The 22863-nt window shown below is 37.6% G+C and overlaps 1 protein-coding gene across 1 annotated transcript in view; it reads left to right on the top strand.

Annotated features, from left to right (window-relative positions):
• pde1a (phosphodiesterase 1A, calmodulin-dependent) overlaps positions 1–22863 on the top strand; it is an 86960-nt gene that overhangs the window by 4661 nt on the left and 59436 nt on the right. The window contains exon 2 of the mRNA XM_053626282.1: positions 447–473. Coding sequence (XP_053482257.1) covers positions 447–473 — 27 coding nt within the window. The remainder of the gene's footprint in view (positions 1–446; positions 474–22863) is intronic.

Below are 22863 nucleotides of genomic sequence, written 5' to 3'. Positions count from 1 at the left end.
TAGATTTCCTGTGTAAAGATTTGAACATTTTGGAAAGAGAACAGAATAAAAAGGGAAAAAAACGCTTCCATCGTTACTGTATTGGTGTTTTTATTTGTAGATTTCCTGTGTAAAGATTTGAACAGTGACTTTTAAAGAACATTAGAAAAGTCATATTGTTTAAACCAGAGCAGCTTGGTGCATGGCATGTAGTGTGAAACTGTGTACTTCTGAGAGATTCACACATGATGAGGCATCTTACACACTTCGGTTGGCTCTGAACTCTGGCCCTTTGTACAGAGAAAGGACTGAAGATACTCACACCCACACACACACACACACACACACACACACACACACACACACACACACACACGCATTGACTGAGGACACCTAACGTGATGATTAACACACACTCAGGTCTACATTCAGGTCTAATACAATCATTTTCATTTTTTGTTTTGCAGGCAGAAGTACAAAACAACCTCTCAGAGGTAAGAACCATGTCATCCTCTTCCTTTGGGATTTGTGCTACAGTAACTTGTTTGGCAAATGCTGCAGTGGGTATTTCATGCATGACATCAGCTAGCCATATGGAGAGAAATAGTGCTAAAGATTACTGTTTATTTTACACACTTTGCTAGTCTTTCATATTCAGCACTGTTCTACGCATGGGCTTTGATAATCTTTTAAGGTTATATCAATATTGTGTATAAAAAATTGTTCATATTTACTTGTACCTCCTCTCATTGTGAAACAGTTAAAAAAACAAAAAAAAAAAACATTAACAGACATGACATTTTGGGAGTCTATAGAGTACTGCGGATGTCTGTATATCCCCAATCAATTGCTAGCTTAGACAGAAACAAAGACAGAAATAGGAACGATCACATTTGGGTAGTTTATAATAATAGTGCTTGACCCTAGCACTTTGAAAATAAGAAGCCATATTTACCAATCAATGCCATTTTGGAGAAATTGACCAATGGTGTCATTGTGCCTGTATCAATCAGAGGAGAACTAATGAGGTTATCCACTTTCCCATTCTCCCAGTTCTCCTTAAACGTAAAGGAAAAATCCATCCGGAACGACTTGCTTATGAATCTTTATAATCTTATGATCTTCAGTGGAATCCAAGATTTATTTTGTAATGAGATTGTAATGTTATGTTGGCCTGTTTACACTTAACAGTTTCCTACATCACCCACAACCTTCGTTATGATTACGACTACCTGCTGATAGTGGTGTCAGTAGCTCTTGCTTCATCTCTACCTAAAGAGAGCGATGCAGCGGCACTTTATTCTTGTAGTTTGTCAGTTCCTCACACAGATCAGCTTCCATCAACACCTTTCGCTCGTCATCTCGTAGATCGCTAACTAGCTGAGCTGAGTTTTTGCGTAACTCAGCGCAGCTGTGTTGTACAGTATAGCTGCATTGCATTGTGGAATTGTTTGCACCAGTATCTCCATTGCTTCTATGTTGGATTTCTCATTACTATGACATTGAATGTCACTGGAAAATGGTGAGTGAGACAAGGAGCTCTTGTTCATTTATGTTGCAGAGCTATGGAACAAAGTAGCCTGGCTGTTATCGATTATGTTTAAGAAATTGTTTCTCTTAAACACTTTAAACTTTACTGTAACTGCGCTAACAATAACAAACACACACAACTTCTCACAGGAATAACAAAAGTACAGCACCGACCAACAGATTATCATACGAATCGCTCAACACACAACAAATATTTCAATTAAACATATTTAATGTGTTTCAAGCTGGAATGGTCCTTTAGCATCAGAGCTGCTACATTAATAATACTGCTTTCCTCAGACCTCATTATCTTGATTGGTGCTGATGTTTCTTCCATAGTGTTTTACTGGCAGCGATCCACATAAACTCATAATCCTTTATGAAATCTTCTGAGGTGAAGTGTTTGAAACTTGTGAATGTTTCTCAATACGTCAGACAGTGTTTTTTGTTGTTGAAATGCAAGTTATTGATAGCAGGTACCCACATTTTGTTCCTTCAGCAGTGTTTCAGCTGTATATTTACTTCACACTGTCAAATAGCATATTGTCATTATAGTCTAATAAAGTAGCTTGCGTATATTGCAAAAAAAAAAAAAAAATTCCAGAAAAATTAAAATAAATGTCTTATTTTTCCAGGTAGATGAGTGCTCTATCAAGTTAAAAGGAGATATCCAAGAAAATATTTGTGAAGGTGCTGTTACATATAATTCCTTGTTTACAAAGGTCCAGATAAGCAACTACAATGACTGAATGGCAACAAGTTATGTTTTACTGCTTAACCATTAATGATTAGTTTATGGATATATATAATAGATGTCAATTTGAAGGGGTTATATTCTCTTTCATAGCAGAGATTTACGCTAGCACGTCTGACTAGCGACATGCCTCTGTGAAGTGGAGAATAAGCATGTACTTTTCCGTTCATTCATCTTGAAACAGTCTGTCTTTATTGTCAACATTTTTTTTAACAAGCTATGTCGTCAATTTAATCAAACCAGACAGGGTAAATAAAAAAGGTTTTAAAATTTTATGAAAGTCTGTGTTTCTCAATGAAATGCCTTCAGGTAAATAATGTACATAAAGGCAAAAGGATCTGCTACAGAATGGTTCAAGTTGCTGAAGTATGAGCATTTTTTTCCCTTGCGTTGACTGGTTGTGCTACAGTATTTTTCCAGTACATGGATCAATTTGTAGAAATACATTGCAAGTTCCACCTAAAGACCACGGTCTTCTCGTTGACCACTCCTGGGTTCAAATGTAAAGTGAATGAATTGCACTGGCAGTAATTGTATTTTAAAGTGTCTGTAATAACAATATCCATCACTGCAACTGATTATTAACTGTTGCAGAAGACATGGTGTGTTGAAGTGTGATGGATTTAGGGAAACTCTATTGTAGATGACTGATGTATAGAGAAAAGGTGCTGTTGAAGTGGAGTTAAGAGGTCGCTGAAATGTAAAGAGATCCTAACACTGATGAAGTGAGTAATCAACATGGCTCTTGTCGTGTGTGTGTGTGTGTGTGTGTGTGTGTGTGTGTGTGTGTTCTACTGCTATAGTGTTTCCACTTTCTTGCACAAAGACAATAGCCTGAGAGCTTTGCCTGCACACACACACACACACACACACACACACACACATATATATACTTCTGATATTAAAACATTTCCTGTTACATAAATAAATTCAGCTTGTACCATCATGTACTTTCATGTCTGAATAAAACCTCATGTAGAAGGATGTTGTATTGCCATTGGGCAGCCATCTTGGGCACTTTTTCCCCTTACTCCAATACGGTATTAATCCTCATCACCACCCTCACCACCACAACCATAACCACCTTCACCATCATCACCACCACAACCACTCTCACTACCTCCACCACCACCACCCTCACCCACCTTGAAACACCATCACCCCACCACCAACCTTATCATCCTCACCAACACCACCACGATCACCCTCAACAAAAGCATCCTCAGCATCACCATCATCTCTCATTATCAACACACTCATTATCTCCAAAAATGAAAGACAAGGAGGACTTGGTGCTGCTAGTCCATTTATACCAGCCACTCCTGCAAATTTCTTGAGTTTTAACGATTTTACCCCAGATGATACTAAAGTTATACCCTATATGATATCACATACCACTCTATCACATCATGACTACTTCAAAGTGAAAGTACATATTATGTAACACAGTTTCTGTTTGTTCACCATGTGTTTGTAAGAGGTGTAACACGCAGGTTAGTGTGCTCAATGCTATTGTAACACACACAGGTTAGTGTGATCGTGAAGCCGAAGTGTGATGACGCCTCCCTCGTGAGCTGATAAGTGGCTGTTGAGCAGAGGCTGTTGTTGAATTCGATCATGATTTGCCTCTTTGCTGTGAGTGGGAACAGCGCATCCAGCTGCGTTGGGTGAAAACCCGAATAATAGATCTGAATATTATAAAAGCAAAATATGCATGAGGGGTGCACAGTGGCTTAGTGGTTAGCATATTCACCTCACACCTCCATGGTTGGGGGTTCAATTCCTGCCACTGCCCTGTGTGTGCGGAGTTTGCATGTTCTCCCCATGCTGCGGGGGTTTCCTCCAAGTACTCCAGTTTCTTTTCCCAGTCCAACGACATGCATGGTAGGCTGACCATGGTGTATGAATGGGTGTGTGAATGTGTATGTGATTGTGCCATGCAATAGATTGGTACCCTGCCTTGTGCCTGATGCTTCCCGGGATAGGCTTCAGGTTCCCCATGGCCCTGTAGGATAAGCGGTATGGAAAATGGATGGATGGATGGAAAATATGCAGGAAAATGTTTTTAAAAAAAAAAAAAAAAAAAGATTTACCAGAATCAAATAAGAATTTTAGCAGTGAAATTTACACGTGGTATATTTTCACATGAATAAATAGATACACTAAATTGCCAGTTAATCATGAACACAGATTTAGCAACAGGTTAACTGTCAACATTAAGTAAATGTGCATTAAATTATTTGAACATATTTCTATTAGAAGTTCATGATCTATTAGAAATGCAGCTTACACAGTGAAAAAAAGATACATTTTTAATCAAATTAAGTTTTTTTTTGCCTAGTGCTTTTAACAGTAAATTGTCACAAAATGACAATTCAATCAGGAACAAAATCAGAAAATTATTTGTCATCTGTTTATGATCTTTGATGTCCTTCACATATTTCTTGATTAGGTTTTTTTTTTTTTTTTAACATATTCAGTATGTACATCTGAGTTTAACCAGCAATTAAAAGTGATATTCTGTATATGTATTACAGCAGTGGTCCTAAAACAGAACCTTGAGGTACCCCATATTTAACTATTGTCCTTTAAGATAATAGCCTATTTACATTTACAATCTGGTGTATACTGGTACACAAGTGTTGCCAATTTATGAGGAACTGATCAAACATGAGTGGTGGATGGATGGATGATGAATGGATGGATGATGGACTGATTGATTGATTGATGGGTGGACTGATGGATGGATGATTGATGGATGGCTAGATAAATGGATGGATGCCTTGATTGACTGATTGAATGAATGATTGATAGATTGATGGCTGGATGGATGGATGGATGGGTGGATGGATGTGTTTCCAAACAGAAAGTTGAAGGCTTTAGTCTGCAGATGCATCAGTGATATTCAGACTCACAGTGATCAGGTTAGCTTTCAGCAAGAGCTTTTCTTGCTACAGTGTGATAGAATTTTGCCCTATAGTTAATTCAATTCAACTGTATTGTTATTTTACCAGTATATAATTTTACCAGTTGCAATATAACATAAAGTTTCTTGCTGTTCTCTCTGCTGCAGCAAACATTAAAAACACAGCACTATAAAGTAAGAGACATTACAATGCAGACACAGTATGGTAATGCAAGGCAGTGACAAACAGTGCAGGGCAATAGACACTGCAATACTGGAAGTAAGGCCAATGATCATGTTTGTCAATTTGCCATTAAGCCGGGGAATGGATCCATGATGACGATTAGTTTAGACACCATTCTCACCTCTACCTCTTCTAGACAGTCCAGAATTGTGCTAAATAAAACTCTCCTCCATTTATTGCACCACCCTAACACAAAAATAGCACTGATAGAATATATAAACACATTTAATACATACATAGAAGACCAGAACTTCCTCAATAAGAAAAGTGGGATCTGTACATATCCTATTTGGTCTATTTTGGTTTATCATTAGGCCAGATACTTGTAAGTTGAAGTCCTGGGGTTTGAATGAAATGATTAGACACTGGAACATTACCTTGTGACAATGGCGTAGCAATGGGCCGTGTTATTCTGACTAGGTACCATGATGGCCTCAATAACCAGCCTTCAGAAATAGTAGAAATTGGTACATTACGCAAACAGGAGGTAAATATCACAAAAATAGCCTGCTTTCAGCTTTTGAGCCCTTCATCTTTGCTCAGCTTTCCAGACAGTTTTTTGCTCTCACACAGGACCTTGGCTCCTTACACTAGTCTCTCCAAGAAGGAGGCACAATTGTCTCTCATAATAATGGGAGGAAGCACCAAAATAAGAAGCTTGACAGCCCTCTGACCATCACAGTCCATATGTGTTGAATGTTGCAGAACATTTCAACATACAGTATAATACCATCAGAGTCAATCCCTATGACAGGGGTGCTGATGTACGAAAATCAAACGACAGAAAGAGAAAATGACCCCTAGGTTGGTCCTAAGTGTTAGTGTATCCACTAGAGGCCCCCATAAGCTGTTCCACCAAAATGTGCACTATACAGAACCATGACCTCTGTGGCTTAATTCCTCAACACAGTTGCTAGTGCGAGGAGATTTACAGACCAAGCTCTCCTTGTAACTACAATAAAAACGACAAGACAAAAAAATTCCAAACTACTCTGAGGCTTCTTTTGTTAAACTCGTCATCTATGGATTTCTCTTTGTCTCCATGGGTCTCATAATTGGCAGAGGCTAAGGATTGGAATTGATAATGTGGTTAACAGTGAATGCAAGGTGGAAGTTAATGTTACTACAGTGCTTATCCATTATAAATTGAATGCATTAGTAGCTATGCCATCTATTAAAAATGCAATTTAGGAATATTAATTCAATGAACTTTAAAGTAGTACCAGTGGGAGAATTGCAATTCTACTCTAATTATAATGATATTGAGTTATACAGTTACCACACCAGGACTTTTTCATGTAGTTGCACATCTAATCTGAATTCATTTGTCAAAACTTTGTGAAATTGTGATTTTTTTTTTTTAAGGATAAAGCCAAGCCCCAAGTACAGTCACTGTTCAAATGGTTGAGCTTTTTATACAGACAATATAAAGGCATAGTGGCAGTGAAACAAAACAAAATTTGTTACAAACATCAACATTTTCCTTAGTGTTAATAAATTACTATGAAAAGTCTCCATATGACTAAAATTACTCTGTAGTTACACTTAGCATTGATGCTTAGACTAGCGTTCCTTTGTTTCTGTTGTACTGACAAAACATTGCATTGCAGAAATTTTGACTTCCCAAGTCGTATATAGCACAAGCACATGTAATTCTTGAAAACGTGGTGGAAAGGGTGCTTCATTCTACTCTACTGAACAAAAGAACCAACAGGAGAACCACCACCACCACCACCCAGAGTTAAATATCATCCAATCAGATGTACTCATTTTGAATAAAATTGTCCCACAATCAAACATCATTGTGTAATTAATGGCTGGAATCTGGACAACCAGGAGGTCACAAGGCAATTTCAAATGCCCTTTTTGTAGCATACACACAGAAAATGAAAGGCTTATCACAAGAGCATTGGCCGAATTCCTATTTCAGATTATTATGCTGTCATGTATCGTAGAGGATTTGTCTATGACAACATCTTGATTTTTACACATATGAAACAGTGGAGTGGCAGGAAATGTGACAAATACAAATTAATAATAATAAAAAAAAATCCATAACAATAACTGAGAAAGGTGGGTAAAGTCTTGGCAAACTGAAATGGCATTTACACTCCACTTCACTTTGGTTAAGAGCCTAGAATATGGCACTTTCATCCATCAGCCTTTTATTGTCTTCAGGATTCAAGTTCTGTTTTGTGCCCCAGAAAAGTCATTAACTCTCAGCGACACGCCATAACTGTCTGGGATATTCATTTTCCAGAAATGAGTCGCCGTCATTCAGCATGCCTTGAACCCAAGGTTAGTTCATAGAACAGTGGTTAGAAAATGAAGCGTGGCTTTGGGTCGTGTTCTTTACCGCACAGAAAGTGCTTAGAAAACAGGGTGCATGAGATCTTATGGGATCTTAAAGGAGTGGATTTAAGTGTAACTGTAATAGAAAAACCTAGCAAGGGGAGCAAAAATGGCAACCTGAAGAATAGCAAAAATCTAAAACTTGGTTAATAAATGAGAAACTTTGCATGAGAGAGCATGTGATAAACATAGGATATAAGTCCTAATGAGTCCATAATAGTGATGCACCGATACTAATACTGGTATCAGTCTGCACAGTCTGTGCTCATTTACTCATATTCATGAAAGATGTTCTGATAAAAACATGCGATGCTACATGATATTATGTGACGTAAGCTTAGCTTAATAAACAGACGACACGACAGAATGACAGCAATTTACACGTCCTTCACAATTAACGATGGCAAAGCAAAGCAGATCGCAAACTGTGAAAATGTCAAGATCAGTAACTACTACAATTAACACGATAAAACATCTTTAATAGAGCGCGAGGTGCCCTAAAATGTGTGCACAGAAAGCTACTTCTGAAGTGCAAGCACTGTTGAGATACATGCTCTTCCAGGGTCTACACATTGCTTGTGACTCAAGGTGCAATGCTATGGTGTCTTCAATATGAAATTCAACACAAAAATGGCTAGCAGCACACGGCATCAACAAACGCTGGCTAGGAGAGAAAAAATGAGTGAGTGAAAATAACAGCTCTGTATGTTCAGTATGTTGTTCTTGATGATCAGCCATAAGCATTTTTGAAACAAAACCCACTCTTCTCCAATGTAACCATGCTTTAAAAAAAGGTAACACATGTATCTAGCTAATGCACTTTATTTAATATCAACTCAATAATGTTATAAAGTTCAAGAACATATAAATACAGTAAACAGTTAAATACAACATTCCATGATGCCTCTAATGCCCCTGAATGCTTAATACTAAGCTAGTTACTCCATTCATTCTTGGTATTGCTCTGAAAAAAATTGCATCGATGCATCGTAAGTACATAAGGAGGCACAGATGAGAAAGGCATGGAGGGGGTGGAGCCAGGCAATGCCCTGGAGGAGTGTCACGTCCCAGTTGGAGGCTATATGAGAACTGTGTTTAATTCTCTCTCTCTGCAGCTGTGGATATTGTGATGAGTGCAGTATTCTCAGTAGGTTCTTTTGGCCTACATCCCATTACACCTCCCTCCATGTTTCACTCGAGGATTCAGATGATACCCGAGGATTTGCTGTCACTTGGCAACTGTGTGTGCCTTCCTCGATGGATTTCTGTTTGTTTCAGTCGGTCCAATAATTGGCACATGTTAATGGGAAATCCAAGCCAAAATTACTAATGCACCAATGAATTGCTAACGGAAGGTAGCAGTTAGCAAGCCACAGCAACGAGTCGTGATGGATTTAATTCATTCGTCGTCCTTTCAGAAATCCAAGCAAAGAGAGAAGTGTCAATGTGCACAATGTGCTAAAAGGTGTTACAAAACTGGGTTTTGAATTTTTTTTTTTTTTTTTTTTTCTGATTTTCCAAATCGGATGATGGTGTGTTGATGCATGTGTCACATATCTACTTATACTTTAGATTCTTGTTAATTTTACAGCAATGGGTATATGAATTTGTGATGCTTTAGGGAAGAGATGCCAGTACTGACAAATTGTGACATAAACCAGCCACAATTATGGGCTAGTTTTTCCAAAAAGTTTACACCAGTTGTTAAATTAGATTTAGAGTTAGATTGAGATTTATTGTAATATCACAGTTTACATGGTTTATGCAGGAAAAAAAAGTATAAAAGGTGAGTGAAATTCTTATGTTACATAGCTACAAGGTACAAGATATAGTAGTAATAATATGAAAAAAAATGCATATAATAAATCTTACTTTATTTCTTTTATAACTGTATATTGCATGGTGGATATTATTATGTGGAAGATAAACAGGAATATAAATACCAATAGAGTGGAGGTGGTGCTTGGGAGACTGATGTTTTGACTTCCAGAAATGTTCGTTTTTATGTCAAATGGACGTGTATTGCTTTGAAGCTTTTTGTCGACTCACATTCATCACTGACTTTACAGGCAAAAAAACAACAAGAAGGCAACATTAACGTCCCATTTGCGTGTGAAAAACCAAATGGCAGCCTTTGTTGTGCTTCTGCTGCTTTGTGTGCCGCAACCATTTATTGTCTGTTTACTGGCTAAATAGATCCGCCTGCCTCTGGCTTTGATTAGATCAGAGCCTTGGAGCGCTGCAAGAAAATGGAAGTGTCACTATGCAATGACCATTCACTCTCCGAGTGTTCCAGGCTGTTAATAATTTAAACAAACAACCAAGTATCTTATTTCTTTCAACCATGTTGGTCAAGAGAATGGTATTTAGCGAAACAGTGAAAGCAGAGTTAGACTCTGATCTGACCAAGCATCGAACCCCATAGTTTATTTAAAAAAAGAAGAAATTTTGAGGCCATTAATAACCGTCAACGATTTGTGTATCATCCAAACTCAAACTTCATCAGTACTTCGAGTTTGAGGATTGTGTGAAAGTACAGAGTGAGGAAAACAGAGCTGTCTATTTTTGTGCTGCATATCAACGCTATCCACTTCACAGCAACTGTCTCCTTCGTGACGGTTGCTATAGTAGCATGGATCACCGGATGACTCTCTGAGAGGCTTGGGGACGCGTGTGTATCAAACTTCTCAGAATACCAATGCTGATCCGGGATCAGCTCTTGTCTTGAGCATTCAGTTGATTATATGAGTGGACAGCTGATCCTAGGTCAGACCCTTTAATTGTGTACTCATTTAGCAGATGATTTTAGTTTGACATGCAAGCAAATCTCCAATCCGAGCTGTTAAAGGACCTGAAGATAAAAGTGATTAAAAAAATTGTGCCTATGTTTGGATAAAAATCAAAGTAAAATCATTTTAATGAATTATCGTGTGTCACGTCCCTTTCAAAAATATAATCAGCTCATTTCCATGATGACCAGTTGCTGACTAGTAATCACAGCGTACCCACATTGTCAGTCGCACGTGCTTACACATCATGAATATGGTGAGGAAAGACAGCTTACTTTCTTGTCATTTCTTAAGCCAAAAACTAAGAGTTTTCATTGATGTTTCTGGTATGGAGTTTGGCCATTCTTCTTCAGTGGGAAAGTGAAGTGACACAGGATCTCACTTCACAGCTGGACCATTGGCACAATGGATAACATGCCTGATTATGGATCAGAAGATTTTAGGTTTGACTTCTGGCTGGTTCGACTGTTGGCAGTGGTACACTATATGGCTGAAAGTATTGGACATTTATATAGAACTGCCACCACTCCTTGTTGTTTTAAAAGCCTCAGCTTTTCAGGGAAGGCTTTCCACTAGATTTTGGAGCGTGGCTGTGGGGAATTGCACATTCGGATACAAGAGCATTAGTGATTTCAGGCACTAATGATGAGCAAGAAGGTCTGGCGTGCAATCAGCGCTTCAGTTCATCCCAAAGGTGTTCAGTATGGTTGAGGTCAGGGCTCTGAAGGGAAATTGTAATGCTACCACATACAAATACATGATATAAAATTTTGTGGCAACAGTTTGGGGGAAGGCCACATGGGCATAATGGTCAGGTGTCCACATACAATAATTTTGTCCATGTAGTCTAGCTTAGTGGTTAAGGCATTGGGATACTGGGTTATTGATCAGAAGGTTATGAGTTCAAGTCTCACTGGTACTCTTGGGTGCTTGAGCAAGACCCTTACCTGCTCAGTTGTGTCCTGTCTCAATTGTATGTGCATTTTTGGATTTCTAAAGAACTTTGAACTGCCACAGATGAGCAGGGCAAATCCCAACAACTCTACATTAGCATTTTGGAATAATCTGGACAATTACATAAACTAAAAAAAGTCATTGATATTGGCATTCATGTTGTTATATTGTTTAAAGGGCATAATGTACTTTTGTAAGACCCAGCATTCTGAGCAAAATGTTTGTTGTGAGGTTGAGCACATATTGTGAAGACACAGGACATGTTCAGTAGACTCTTCCAGTCCTCCCACTTCATCACTGAAATGTTATGATCGCAATCCCTTGTTGTACCACCATCATCATACCTATACTATTGGCCCTAGCCTTATATGACAGTATTGAATGCTGCTGTATTGCATGAAGCACTGCGGTGTCTATATGGTCTGTAAGCTTTTTCCTCCCTTTACACTTCTTGGATCACCTCTCCCTTAGTGTTATTTTATATTTTAGAAATTAAGCATTGGATACAATATTATGGGTAAAAAAAACCCCAACAACAAATAACTATAGGAAAAATAAACACTTTCAGCAATGATGTAAAATTTTGGCCCAATATTCTGAAGCTGTGTGGGGCAAAGAACGCTTTTTAATGCTTATCAACTGCTACTATTTATGCACCACTGACTTGTTAAATCAGGCTCCCTTTGACGGTTTTTAAGTTTGTTTCTTGGGGAGGATCTCATAAGGCTTCCTAAAGGTGCAGCCTAACAACTAAGTGTTTTCTGATCTCAGAAAGTTCCAAGTGAAATCCCTTAAGGAAACTAATAACCATTAACTACCTAAAGAACCCTTGGGAAACCATTTTCCCCCTAAGAGTGTACAAGGAGTCTGATTCCTTCCAAGAGTTAAAGAAGGTCACGACTTTTATGAAATATATTACTAAAAAATGATAGTGTTTGGTCAGCATTCTGCAGTCTGATTTATATTTATCCTTAGTGACATTTTTGGGTTGAAATAATACTTCAATAAGAATGTACGCAAAGGCTAAGACATAGACGGCATGGGTTATTTCTTGATGGCCACGGTATAAGTTATGTTCATGTTTGGACCTAATCTATTCTGCACAGTCTGGTCTGGACAAGAGTGTGTGTTGAGCTACAGCTAAAAGATTAAAGCATTCTTCCATGTGCCACCGTTTTCCCCACCGCTTCTCCTCACACAACCGTGGAGGTTGAGAGGCGATGCAGTTGATTTTTCCAACCCGTCTTTTTTCCGTGACATCATTCAGAAATTGCGGAGCTAAATGAAGCGTCCCCTGCCGGTCCTGTCAAGCAGAGGACTGCCAGGCCACAGATACTTTAGAGAAAATGTAAATGTCACAAAGCCAACCTGTCCTGATGGCTAGCAGGAGTGTCCTCAGCCACAGGATGTCCATTACTGAGCCAAAGACACTTTTTAAGTAAAGGTAATAATTTGGGTTTGAAAGGCAGTAATTTGGTCCATTGGACTAGAGTAGAAAGTCTTTCAGTGCATCAGAAGAAAGTCTAAGGGAAAATTACAGCACTCTAATTTTTCGTCCTTTTTTATTTAAAGGTTTTAATGCTTCAAGAACAATTCATTCTTTTTTAATTTAATCTCAAACCTAAGTATTGAAGTAGTCATCTTTTATATTGCTAAAATTTGGTTGGAAATGCAATGAGTAGAAAGTGTACATCCAAGCCTGTCATTCATCAGTTTGGACTTTAAGAGCTGGACAAAAGGGCATGGAACTTGATTTCCAGTGGAGGATTTGATTCACCACATAAAAAAAGAAGGAAGTCTAGCATACTAGTGATGTGTCATTCATGAAGGAGTCAGCTCTTTCAGTTGACTCTCTTAGTTGAGAACTGACTCACATTATGTGCCATTTACCCCCATTATTTTGTGGATGTAGGGAATGTTGTTACTCTTGCAGTGTAATTAAATTTATTCAAAATGCTTCCAAAGAAACCTCTTTTCAACCTCTGAGCTGTTCGTTAGCGTGAATGATGAGACAATAATGATGTTTGTCTCAGGTGTGTGTATGAAGCAGCATGACGGGGAGGATCTGCTTCATGGCTGCTTGTTTAGAGTATTTTATAAAATGCAATGCAAGGTAATGTTAATTTTTAAATGAAAATATGTAATTTTTTTGTTTGTTCATAGAAGAATTTCAGATGAAGAATTCATAAGAAGAACAATCATTGGCCAAAATATTGCAAAATTTGTCCTGTTTAGAAATAAATGGCAAGGAATCATTTGGGAGCTGAAAGAGTCGACTTTTATTGATGAATTGAGTCGAATGATATGCCTCACTGAACCGAGCTGGATTTCCCATCACAACAAGACTCATCACAGACTATAAAAAATGTAAATTAAGAACAATTAGTCACTCTTATTTTAGACATTATAGCACAACAAATCACAAAGTTTGTGTTGAAAGTATGACTGAGTTAATAAGTTAATAAACTAGCTGGTCACACCAGCATGTATCTATTACAACAGAGTGCAGTCAAATTTTATTTGCTGTTGATTAAAAATAATTGATAATTAAGAATGTTTTTGATTCCTCTAGATCAGTGGTTCTCAATGGTTCTCAATTATCGTTTTCAAATAGAATGTGCATAAATGAAAAACCCTGCATTCCCTCTTCCTCTGTATTCTCTTTTTCTGGGGAGAGGTGGAGCTTATCTTGCCTTTTATCTAGCTGTCAGTGCAGACCAGTGTTGCCAACTTAGCGACTTTTCATACCGCTTAAGCGACTTTTTTTTTTTTCAAAAAAAGAGCCTAGCGACAACTCTAGAGACTTTTTGGACAAACCTTAGCTAGCAACTTTCCAAATATTGCCAGTACTATCCTGCAAGCACGAGGTCTTGCTTTCCCGCTGCACTTACACCTCTCTCTGCGTCTGCTCTGTTCAATGAGGGGCTGAGAGCCGGAGCAGCACATCCCGTTGATCACACAGCAGCTGACAGACGTGAATGTAAAAAGAAGCGAGCGCAGGTGTCCTAGTGATTGATTTAACAATGTCATGGATAATGAAACGCGCCCTTCATCCCAATTTACATCATTCGTTTGCGAATGTTTTTAGAATGCAAGGAATGGAATGTAATGCAACATGTTTTACATGCAAAATAGTCCATGTTATTACAGCCTAGTTCTCTTGTTCAAAGTAGTTATAGTGTTCAGAAACATTTTTCATCATTCATGTTCCATACCTGTCCGTTATATAGTTTTATAAAAGTTATTTTAAAAAATCATAAGTTATGAAAAGTAATTAAAAAAGTACAAAAACACAAAAACAAAAAAAATCTATCTGTCTGTCTATCTATCAAAACTTTATAGATTAGGTTATATATAGATAGATTTTATATAGAATAGATAATCATTATACCTGGTCTTACGGGGGGTGCATGCCACATGATAGGGGAGGTTTGGGGAGCTTTAGTTACAAAAGGTTGAGAACCTCTGCACTACATCATTGCGTCGGTCGCTTATTATAGGCTTTAACTATGAAAATTAGCCATCTGGCTATGTGATTTTTTTTTTTCCCGGTTAAATTGTTGTTGTTAACGAACAATTGGTAAAAGCCAATGTGGTGATGCGTACACTATGATCTGTTTGATTTAAGATTGTTTTATTAGCTGAATATAGCTAAAATGTAATGTAGGCCTAAAATGCCACTCCGTTGGAGAGACTCAGTTTTACATCGTCCAAGCTTCAGCTGAGTTTGTGAGCTTCACTGGAAAAGCTGATGAATGTTGACTCACATAACATTCAGATATTTTCCTTGATAGGCGATAAGGTTATTTTCCCTGTAACCAGATGTTCTCCCATAGCCTCATAGCACATTAAAACATAAGGAAACCTAATCCAGGCTGCACAGACAGTGAAAACATTGCTGCTGTTACACAGAACAATGCACAGTGGATTTCATTCTCCCGCATTAGCACTTTCTTCAGCCACTTTAATTTCTGCTCTAAGTCTTAATTCAACAAATTTTCCAAAATGGCCATGAGCACCAGCCTTTCGCTTACTGCCTTTTATTCTCTTACCTATTAGAGGGACTGACAAAGCATCTAGTCTCCTGGGGGGGATTTAACTGCTTAATCTTAATAGCAGCTGGCAGGCTAATTAGCAGCATGTTTGCATTAATGTGATAATTTGGCATATTTGTCCGTGCAGTTGTGTTGTGCAGTACATGCTCACTGATTCTTTACTTAACTAGCACATACTGTAGAAGAACACTGATTGAGAGCATTGGCTTCATGCACTGCTTGATCAGCCATCTGAAACTCCCTGTTATGATTCTGATGAGGGATTTGGCCAGGGAGAAGTACACTTGGAAGAGTATTTTTCCAATACTTGGAAGAGATTTGCAGCAGCGCTCTTTATATGTGATATGATACTCACTCACAACCAGGTAACTTTTTCTGCCTAATGATCCACGTTTTAAGACGTACTTGGAAAACACAAAGAACTGATGCTAGGAGAAAAATTTGTTGTCTTCGTGGGAAGTGATAGTTCAGTGGTTAAGCAGTAGGCCTGCTGCATGGAAGGTTGTGAGTTCAAATCCCAGTACTGCCAGTCTGCCACTGCTGGGCCCTTGAGCAAGGCCTTTAACCCTCAACTGCTCAGTTGTTTAAGTTGGATCTGCCCATTGGCATACATCTGTCATTGTCGTTCTTAAGCTCTAAATTAGAGCTGTGTCTGGACTGTTTTTCCCCCCCCCCAATGGAATTCTGATCAACTATGCCTTCTACAGTTTTTATTGTTTTCACCTGAATGTGACATTTTCTCTAAATATAAACTAATTAGTAATTTAAACCATTGCAAAAGTAGTTACTGATAATGAATGAAAGCAAGTAAATTTGTGACGCAGTATGCTCTCATGTTAATGAACCAGGCCATTCTTATTTCCTCACAAGCTCATATCTGTCCGCCTGATCCTGCCATCAAAACAGTAAGAACTGCCCACTCCCTATGAGGGTTCTTTTTTTTTTCTTCGTTGGGTCTTTTGGGATCCCAGTCCTGATCCACACCTCTACCCTGAATATATATTTTGACATATATACAACATGAGAATACTGACAATAGAAAGCAATTAAATGGAATCCCATGAAAGTATACACTTACACATACACACATCTTAAACCCTATTATGATTGACCTCTAAATATAAAAGACCTCTATAAATTGACCTCTGTATAAAAACCTACATTTATTTGATAGTCTGCATTTTAGAAAAAGTTCCACAGTTTCTTTAAGATAGCTTAGTAACCATCCAAAGACCCTAAGGATACAAGCAACCCGTTAAAAATATGAAATATAGAACTATTGAGTGTTATTTTGGTTGTACTCTAAATTTCTGTTTATTTATTTTTTACTCTACATAAATATACCCTACAGCTCCCAAAGGTTCTAAAAGTAAAAAAACAAACAAACAAAAACTATTTAAAATAATAATAATAAACTACTAACCATCTAACGAACCATTAAGGAAGTCTTTATTCTACACTTAAGTGTAGAACCATTTGTTGTTGTTATTTTGTTGTTGTTGTTTTTTTTTAGCTTGAACTCTAAATAAAACCCTACAACTGTCTCTTTTTCTAAAGCTTATAAAAGTAACTTAATTTCAAGAACTACAATTGCTAACTATCCCAAGAACTATTAAGGAAGCCAAATTTTTCTACACTTAAAACGAGGTGAATCCAGCAACCTAAAGCCATTTTGATTCTTGAGCACATGCATTACGTTGGCCTTCTTAATAATTCTATTTCTCTGGCCGTCATTCAGATTCAAGAAGCAAACAGAAGACTGTAGATCTGGCAGCTTCTTCAGCTATAAAGTCACAAGCCAATCTGATTGATCCATGATGTCGCACTTTGGAATGGGATTAATATCTCTTGGCATCAATGCATGCACCTGACGACCTCTTAAATAGCAAGGAGTCTAATATCTTCTGGACCTACTTAACCACTTTTGGAAGAATGTCTGACATTTTTTCTAATGAAACACAGTGATATATATGTAATTATGTGGCCGGGGGTGTTATTGTGGATGTTTAAAATCACTTTTGTGTAACATGTTTATAATTAAAACCATCACAAGTCTGAACTTCATGATGATCAAAACAATGTTGACGTCTGTAAACAACATGACCACCATACACCAATCAATCCTTCCTATAAACAGTGTTGTTGATTTAAACAGCATGGATTAGCATGATGCACATTATGTGTCGACATTACATTTTATGGACCTCAAGCCATTTACTTTTTCTTTATTCTATTGATTTACTGTTTTCCTGAAATAAGGCAGATTTGGCTTGTCCATTTGTATAAAAACATCATCCCAATTTTTCCATTTGCTTATACAATACCGACAATCGGTTAATACCTGATAGTGATCCAATACAGTATTTTCTTAGTAACTAAGTCAACTATTGCAAGATTCTGTTGCTAGGTTATAAGAACCATCAGACATGACAGCCATGCGCTTTAAGACAAGTTCACACAAATTTACCACGTACACTTTATGGCCAAATCTTTGTGGACACCTGACCATCACACACCGTACTTGCTGAAAATCCCATTCCAGATTTATTCCCGCTTTGCATTTATAATAACCTCCACTCTACTGGGAAGGCTTTACACTAAATTTTGGAGCGTGGTTCTGGGGATTTGTGTTCATTCACTGAAAAGAGCATTGGTGAGGTCAGGTACTGATGGTGAGGAGATCTGGGGTGCAATCGGTGTTCAGTGGGGTTGAGGTCAGGGCTCTGTGCAGGTCACTCGAGTTCTTCCACTCCAACCTTGGAAAACCGTGTCTTCATGTAGCTCGCTTTGTGCACAGGGGCGTCGTCATGCTGGAGCAGGTTTGGGCCTCTTAGGTCCAGTGAAGGGAAATTGTAATTCTAGAGCATACAAAGTGGTATTATTGTGATATAATAGAAATACATGTTTGTATTTTCATTAAAGCTTGGTTTTGCCTTAAAATGTTTTAAATATATAATTGGGGGGGAATAATCCAACTAAATTACCAAATTACCATTAAAAAAAAAATCAATCAACTTGTGCACTAGGGATGGGAGTCTGCAGGGTAGTTCTACAGATAAGGCAAAAAAATGTATTGTATTTATTTACTTGTATTTAAGGACTTGGTCATGGCTTTCAGTTCCTAATAGTAGTTTAAATTAGCTTTATTATAGACAGGTTACTTTACACACCTTCCTTTCTTAGATGTTCCATTGAAAGTTTGATAGATTTTAAAATAAACAAATGGCTTGAAATGTAACCAAAAATGGTGATGTAGGATCTTCAAAACCTTTTTACTCTAGTGTATTTATCACAAAAGTACAACCAACAAAAGAAAACCTGAGAGCCGGTTTTGCTCTTTAGGCAAAAGTTCAGTGTCATTAAAGACGTCTTTAAGGGAACATGTAAATGTCACTGTTTTTTACGGCCTCGGTTTCAAACTGTGCATGGCAATGCTTGTGAATTTATTTAGAATGACATCAAGATCTGGAGAGATCCAAAAACACAATTTATGACTTGAATATGATGCAAACTAGAATATCACATCAATAAACACGTCAATAAATGACCATCTGTGGACTGTATTGTATCAGACGTGTGAAGTCTAGAGCTGCGTGAGTGTGCCAAAACATTTGGCAACACATGCTGATTTCTGAATAAGGCAGGTCTGGTGTTTCACTCTGAACATGTTCAGCCCCTCACTGCAAGGTTCTAGTGTGGAGTTTGATGCAACTCGTTGCACTTCAGTGCCCACAAGTGTGTCCCCATTCCTACTGAGTACACTCCATCCTGAACACAACAGTCTATGAGTGAAGGTCATTCTGTCATTCTGAGGCAAAAACACAGTTTTACTGCTCTAAATTAGCAGATTCACAAGCCAAAGCCGCACCTTCAACACTTCAGCGGGCTATAGAATAAACTAGTAAATAGGCCACACAATTTTTGGCTTGCAACTTTCCCACAATTGAGTTTTGTTAACATTAAAATGAGCTTCTTTTAGGTAGTTGCAGTTGCTAGCAAAAAGGACTACCATCCAAATCATCTGATGTATGTTGCAAAATATAATTTCCCTTTATTGTAGCAGGTAGCTCCAGCTCTAGGATTCCTGCTTTGTTCCTGATCTCTTCCTATCTTTCTGGAGTTTTGCACATTCTCCTCTTGTGCAAATTGATTTACACCAGGTTCTCAGTTTCCTCACACCATCAAAACAACACGATGGTAGATGGATTGGCTCCTCCAATTTGCCCCTAGGTGTGTGTGTGTGTGTGTGTGTGTGTGTGTGTGTGTGTGTGTGTGTGTGTGTGAGAGAGAGAGAGAGAGAGAGAGAGAGAGAATGTGTGTACATGGTTGACGTCCCATCCAGGGTGTATTCCCACCATGTGCCCAGTCCTGATAAATTCCTTGACCAGAATAACGAGGTTATTGACGATAAATGAAAACTATAGACTTCAATACTACCTGCACTGTGGATGTCTAGTTGTTTTAATGGTTTTCATGAAAATGTGAGTGGGTCTCACTTGGGTCATGAAACAACAAATGTATCATCCTAAGCACCTGACATCACCATGTATTGGTTCCAGACCAGAATCTCAATCCAAACACATTTGGCCAGCCAAAAACCAGCACTTTTTTTTGTATAACCATGAGGATGGGACACAATGGTTCCTGATTAGGCACTAGTACCTTGTCACTGGAAAAGAGTCTTCTAGAGCATTTGGTAGAATGAAGTTGATCCTAACAGGTGGTAGAATAGTTTTGGTAAAATCTCATGAGTATCACTCTAAGCAGTTAAATCTGACCGTTAAATTTACCACCTATTAAAATGATTACAATACACATTTTCACATTGATAAAATTTATACCACAGTGCTGTTGAATTCTCAACTCTGATTGGTCAGCAGCTCTAACAGTAGCTGCAAGGTTTGTATCAAAATTTTTGTGCTCTCTAATGTGCTAGAGCTATGGCTAGAGGGCTTTGCACTTTGCAGTCTCTCAGTAACATGACAAGCTGCATTTTTTCTTATTAACTTTAAGAGCAAGAACAAAGAGAGGCTGGTAAAGGAACAGCTGTTTATAGTTGCTATAACAAGTGATAACTGGAACTAACTTGTTACGCACATGTTCTACAATATTAAGAGTAACTATAAATGATTAAAATGCGTCATTATATAATGGATAACAGAATAGTAACTGTTGGCAAATTGCAGTCATTTTAGAAGGATAACTTGAACACTTGAGGCTGTGGTGTTATTGGAAAATAATAAAATTTAGGATGGTTTTTGTTGATTAATTTCCTACAACAGCACAACATAGCTCATCACCGCAATTGCCGCCAAACCTAAGTTAACTTAAACACAAACTAAACTACAAAACCTTGCTGGTGGGTTTTAAATAAATTTAATATAGTCTAAAATAACACTCTTTTCATCTGTAGTTCTGTGATGGTGGAATTGCATAGCTTTGTTCGCTCTAAAGAGTCCATCACAACCTTCAGGGAAGAGCTGCTGTTACCAGTTGACGTGATCGATGACCTGTGTTCCATGTATTACCATATCCATGTATTACGATATTGCATATTTTATTGTTATTCATCTGTGCTACTACTGTTTAAATGTGTAAATGAGTGTAAATTAGTCTTCTTCAACATTCAAGATCATTCATAGTTTGACTGGTGATTACAGCTGAACTACGAACATCTGTCTCTTCTACAAACAAAGTCTTCAGTTGATTAAGACATGAAGAAGCGAGCTTTGTCATGCTAACTCCCTCCTTCTGCCAAATTCAAGAGGCTGCCTCGCCTTGCATAACTTTGTCCAAACTTCAAATCAAAGGCAGATTGTGAAATAATGGCTGTTTGGCTGATACACAGCCAGCTCTTGTCATCCAGCTTCTTCTATCTTCACTCATTTGTGTACAAATATCAACCTCACTCAACAAAAAGAGACAAAATTAGGCTGTTCATGTGGGCATGGTTTCTAACTTTTGTGTGTTTGTGAAACACAGAGCTGCAAGTCCAAGGGATCAGTCTAAACAAAAAAAAAAGCTAAGCCAAGCAATCAGTTTAAACATAAGCTGACCTAAACAATCAGTTTAAACAAACAACAAAAAAAAAAACCCTAAACAAATCTCTCAGTTTAAACATGAAAACTGACATAAATCCTCATTTTACAGATTAAAACTAACCAAAGCTCTAAGTTTAAAAACTAAAACGTATCCCAACCCTCAAACCCTAATCTGAAATACTCATAATAACAAACTCTCAGTTTAAGGATTAAAACAAATCCTAAACCTCACCCTAAACCTCCATAATAAAACTTTTCAAAACATTTGATTTAAAGACTAAAATGGATAGTAAAACCAAGATTCTCAGATTGAAGACTAAAACAACCCCAAACTCTTCATGATCTCATTTAAGGACTAAAGGCTAAGCTAAGAGCTTACTGTTAAGATAAACAGTGTTAAGATAAACACTAAACATTTCCCAACCCTGAGCTGAAGTACTAAAACAAACACAAAATAAAACTAACTCCAAGACCGTAGTCACGTAATATTAATTTATGTTAAATATAGTCCACAATAAACTTAAGAAGCAAAAGAAGGCCTTGCTCAAGGGCCCAACAGTGGCAGCCCTTGAGCAAGGCCCTTAACCCTCCCTTCTCCAGGGACACCGTATCATGGCTGACCCTGCGCTCTAACCCCAACCTTCTAACTGGGATATGCAAAGAAAAGAATTCCACTGTACTGTAATGTATATATGACCAATAAAGGCTTCTTCTTCTAAAAAAATAAAATAAAATAAAAATAAACCCAATCCTTATTGAATACATAAAAACCTAAATTCCCAGTTTAAACACTTTAAACCTACCTAAACTCTTAATTTCAACAACCTAAACCCTCAGTTTACACACTACAAATACCTCAAACATTTTATTTAAACGCTAAGTTTAAATGCTAAATATTACCTAAACCCTTGGCTAAAACACTACAAACTATGAAACCCTAATTTTAAATACTAAAAACATCAAAAACTTCAGTTTAAATAATAAAACATCCTAAAACATCAGGTTAAACTCTAAATATAATCCAAGCCAAACATTAAAACTAACCTAAACCTTAAGTTTAAACACTAAAAAACAACAATCTTCAGTTTAAGCACTAAAAACTATTTAAATTCTCAGTTTAAACTCTAAATATAACCCACGCCCTCAGTTTCCACATTAAAACTAACATAAACCCTAAGTTTAGACATTAAAAACAACCCTAATCCTCAGTTTAAACACTAAAATGACATAAACGCTCAGTTTAAAAGCCAAATTTGACCA

This window comes from Ictalurus furcatus, chromosome 6 (genome assembly GCF_023375685.1).
Source record: "Ictalurus furcatus strain D&B chromosome 6, Billie_1.0, whole genome shotgun sequence".
NCBI lineage: Eukaryota > Metazoa > Chordata > Actinopteri > Siluriformes > Ictaluridae > Ictalurus > Ictalurus furcatus.
Note: the sequence above shows the minus strand (reverse complement) of the source record. Positions and strands in the feature narration are given on the sequence as shown.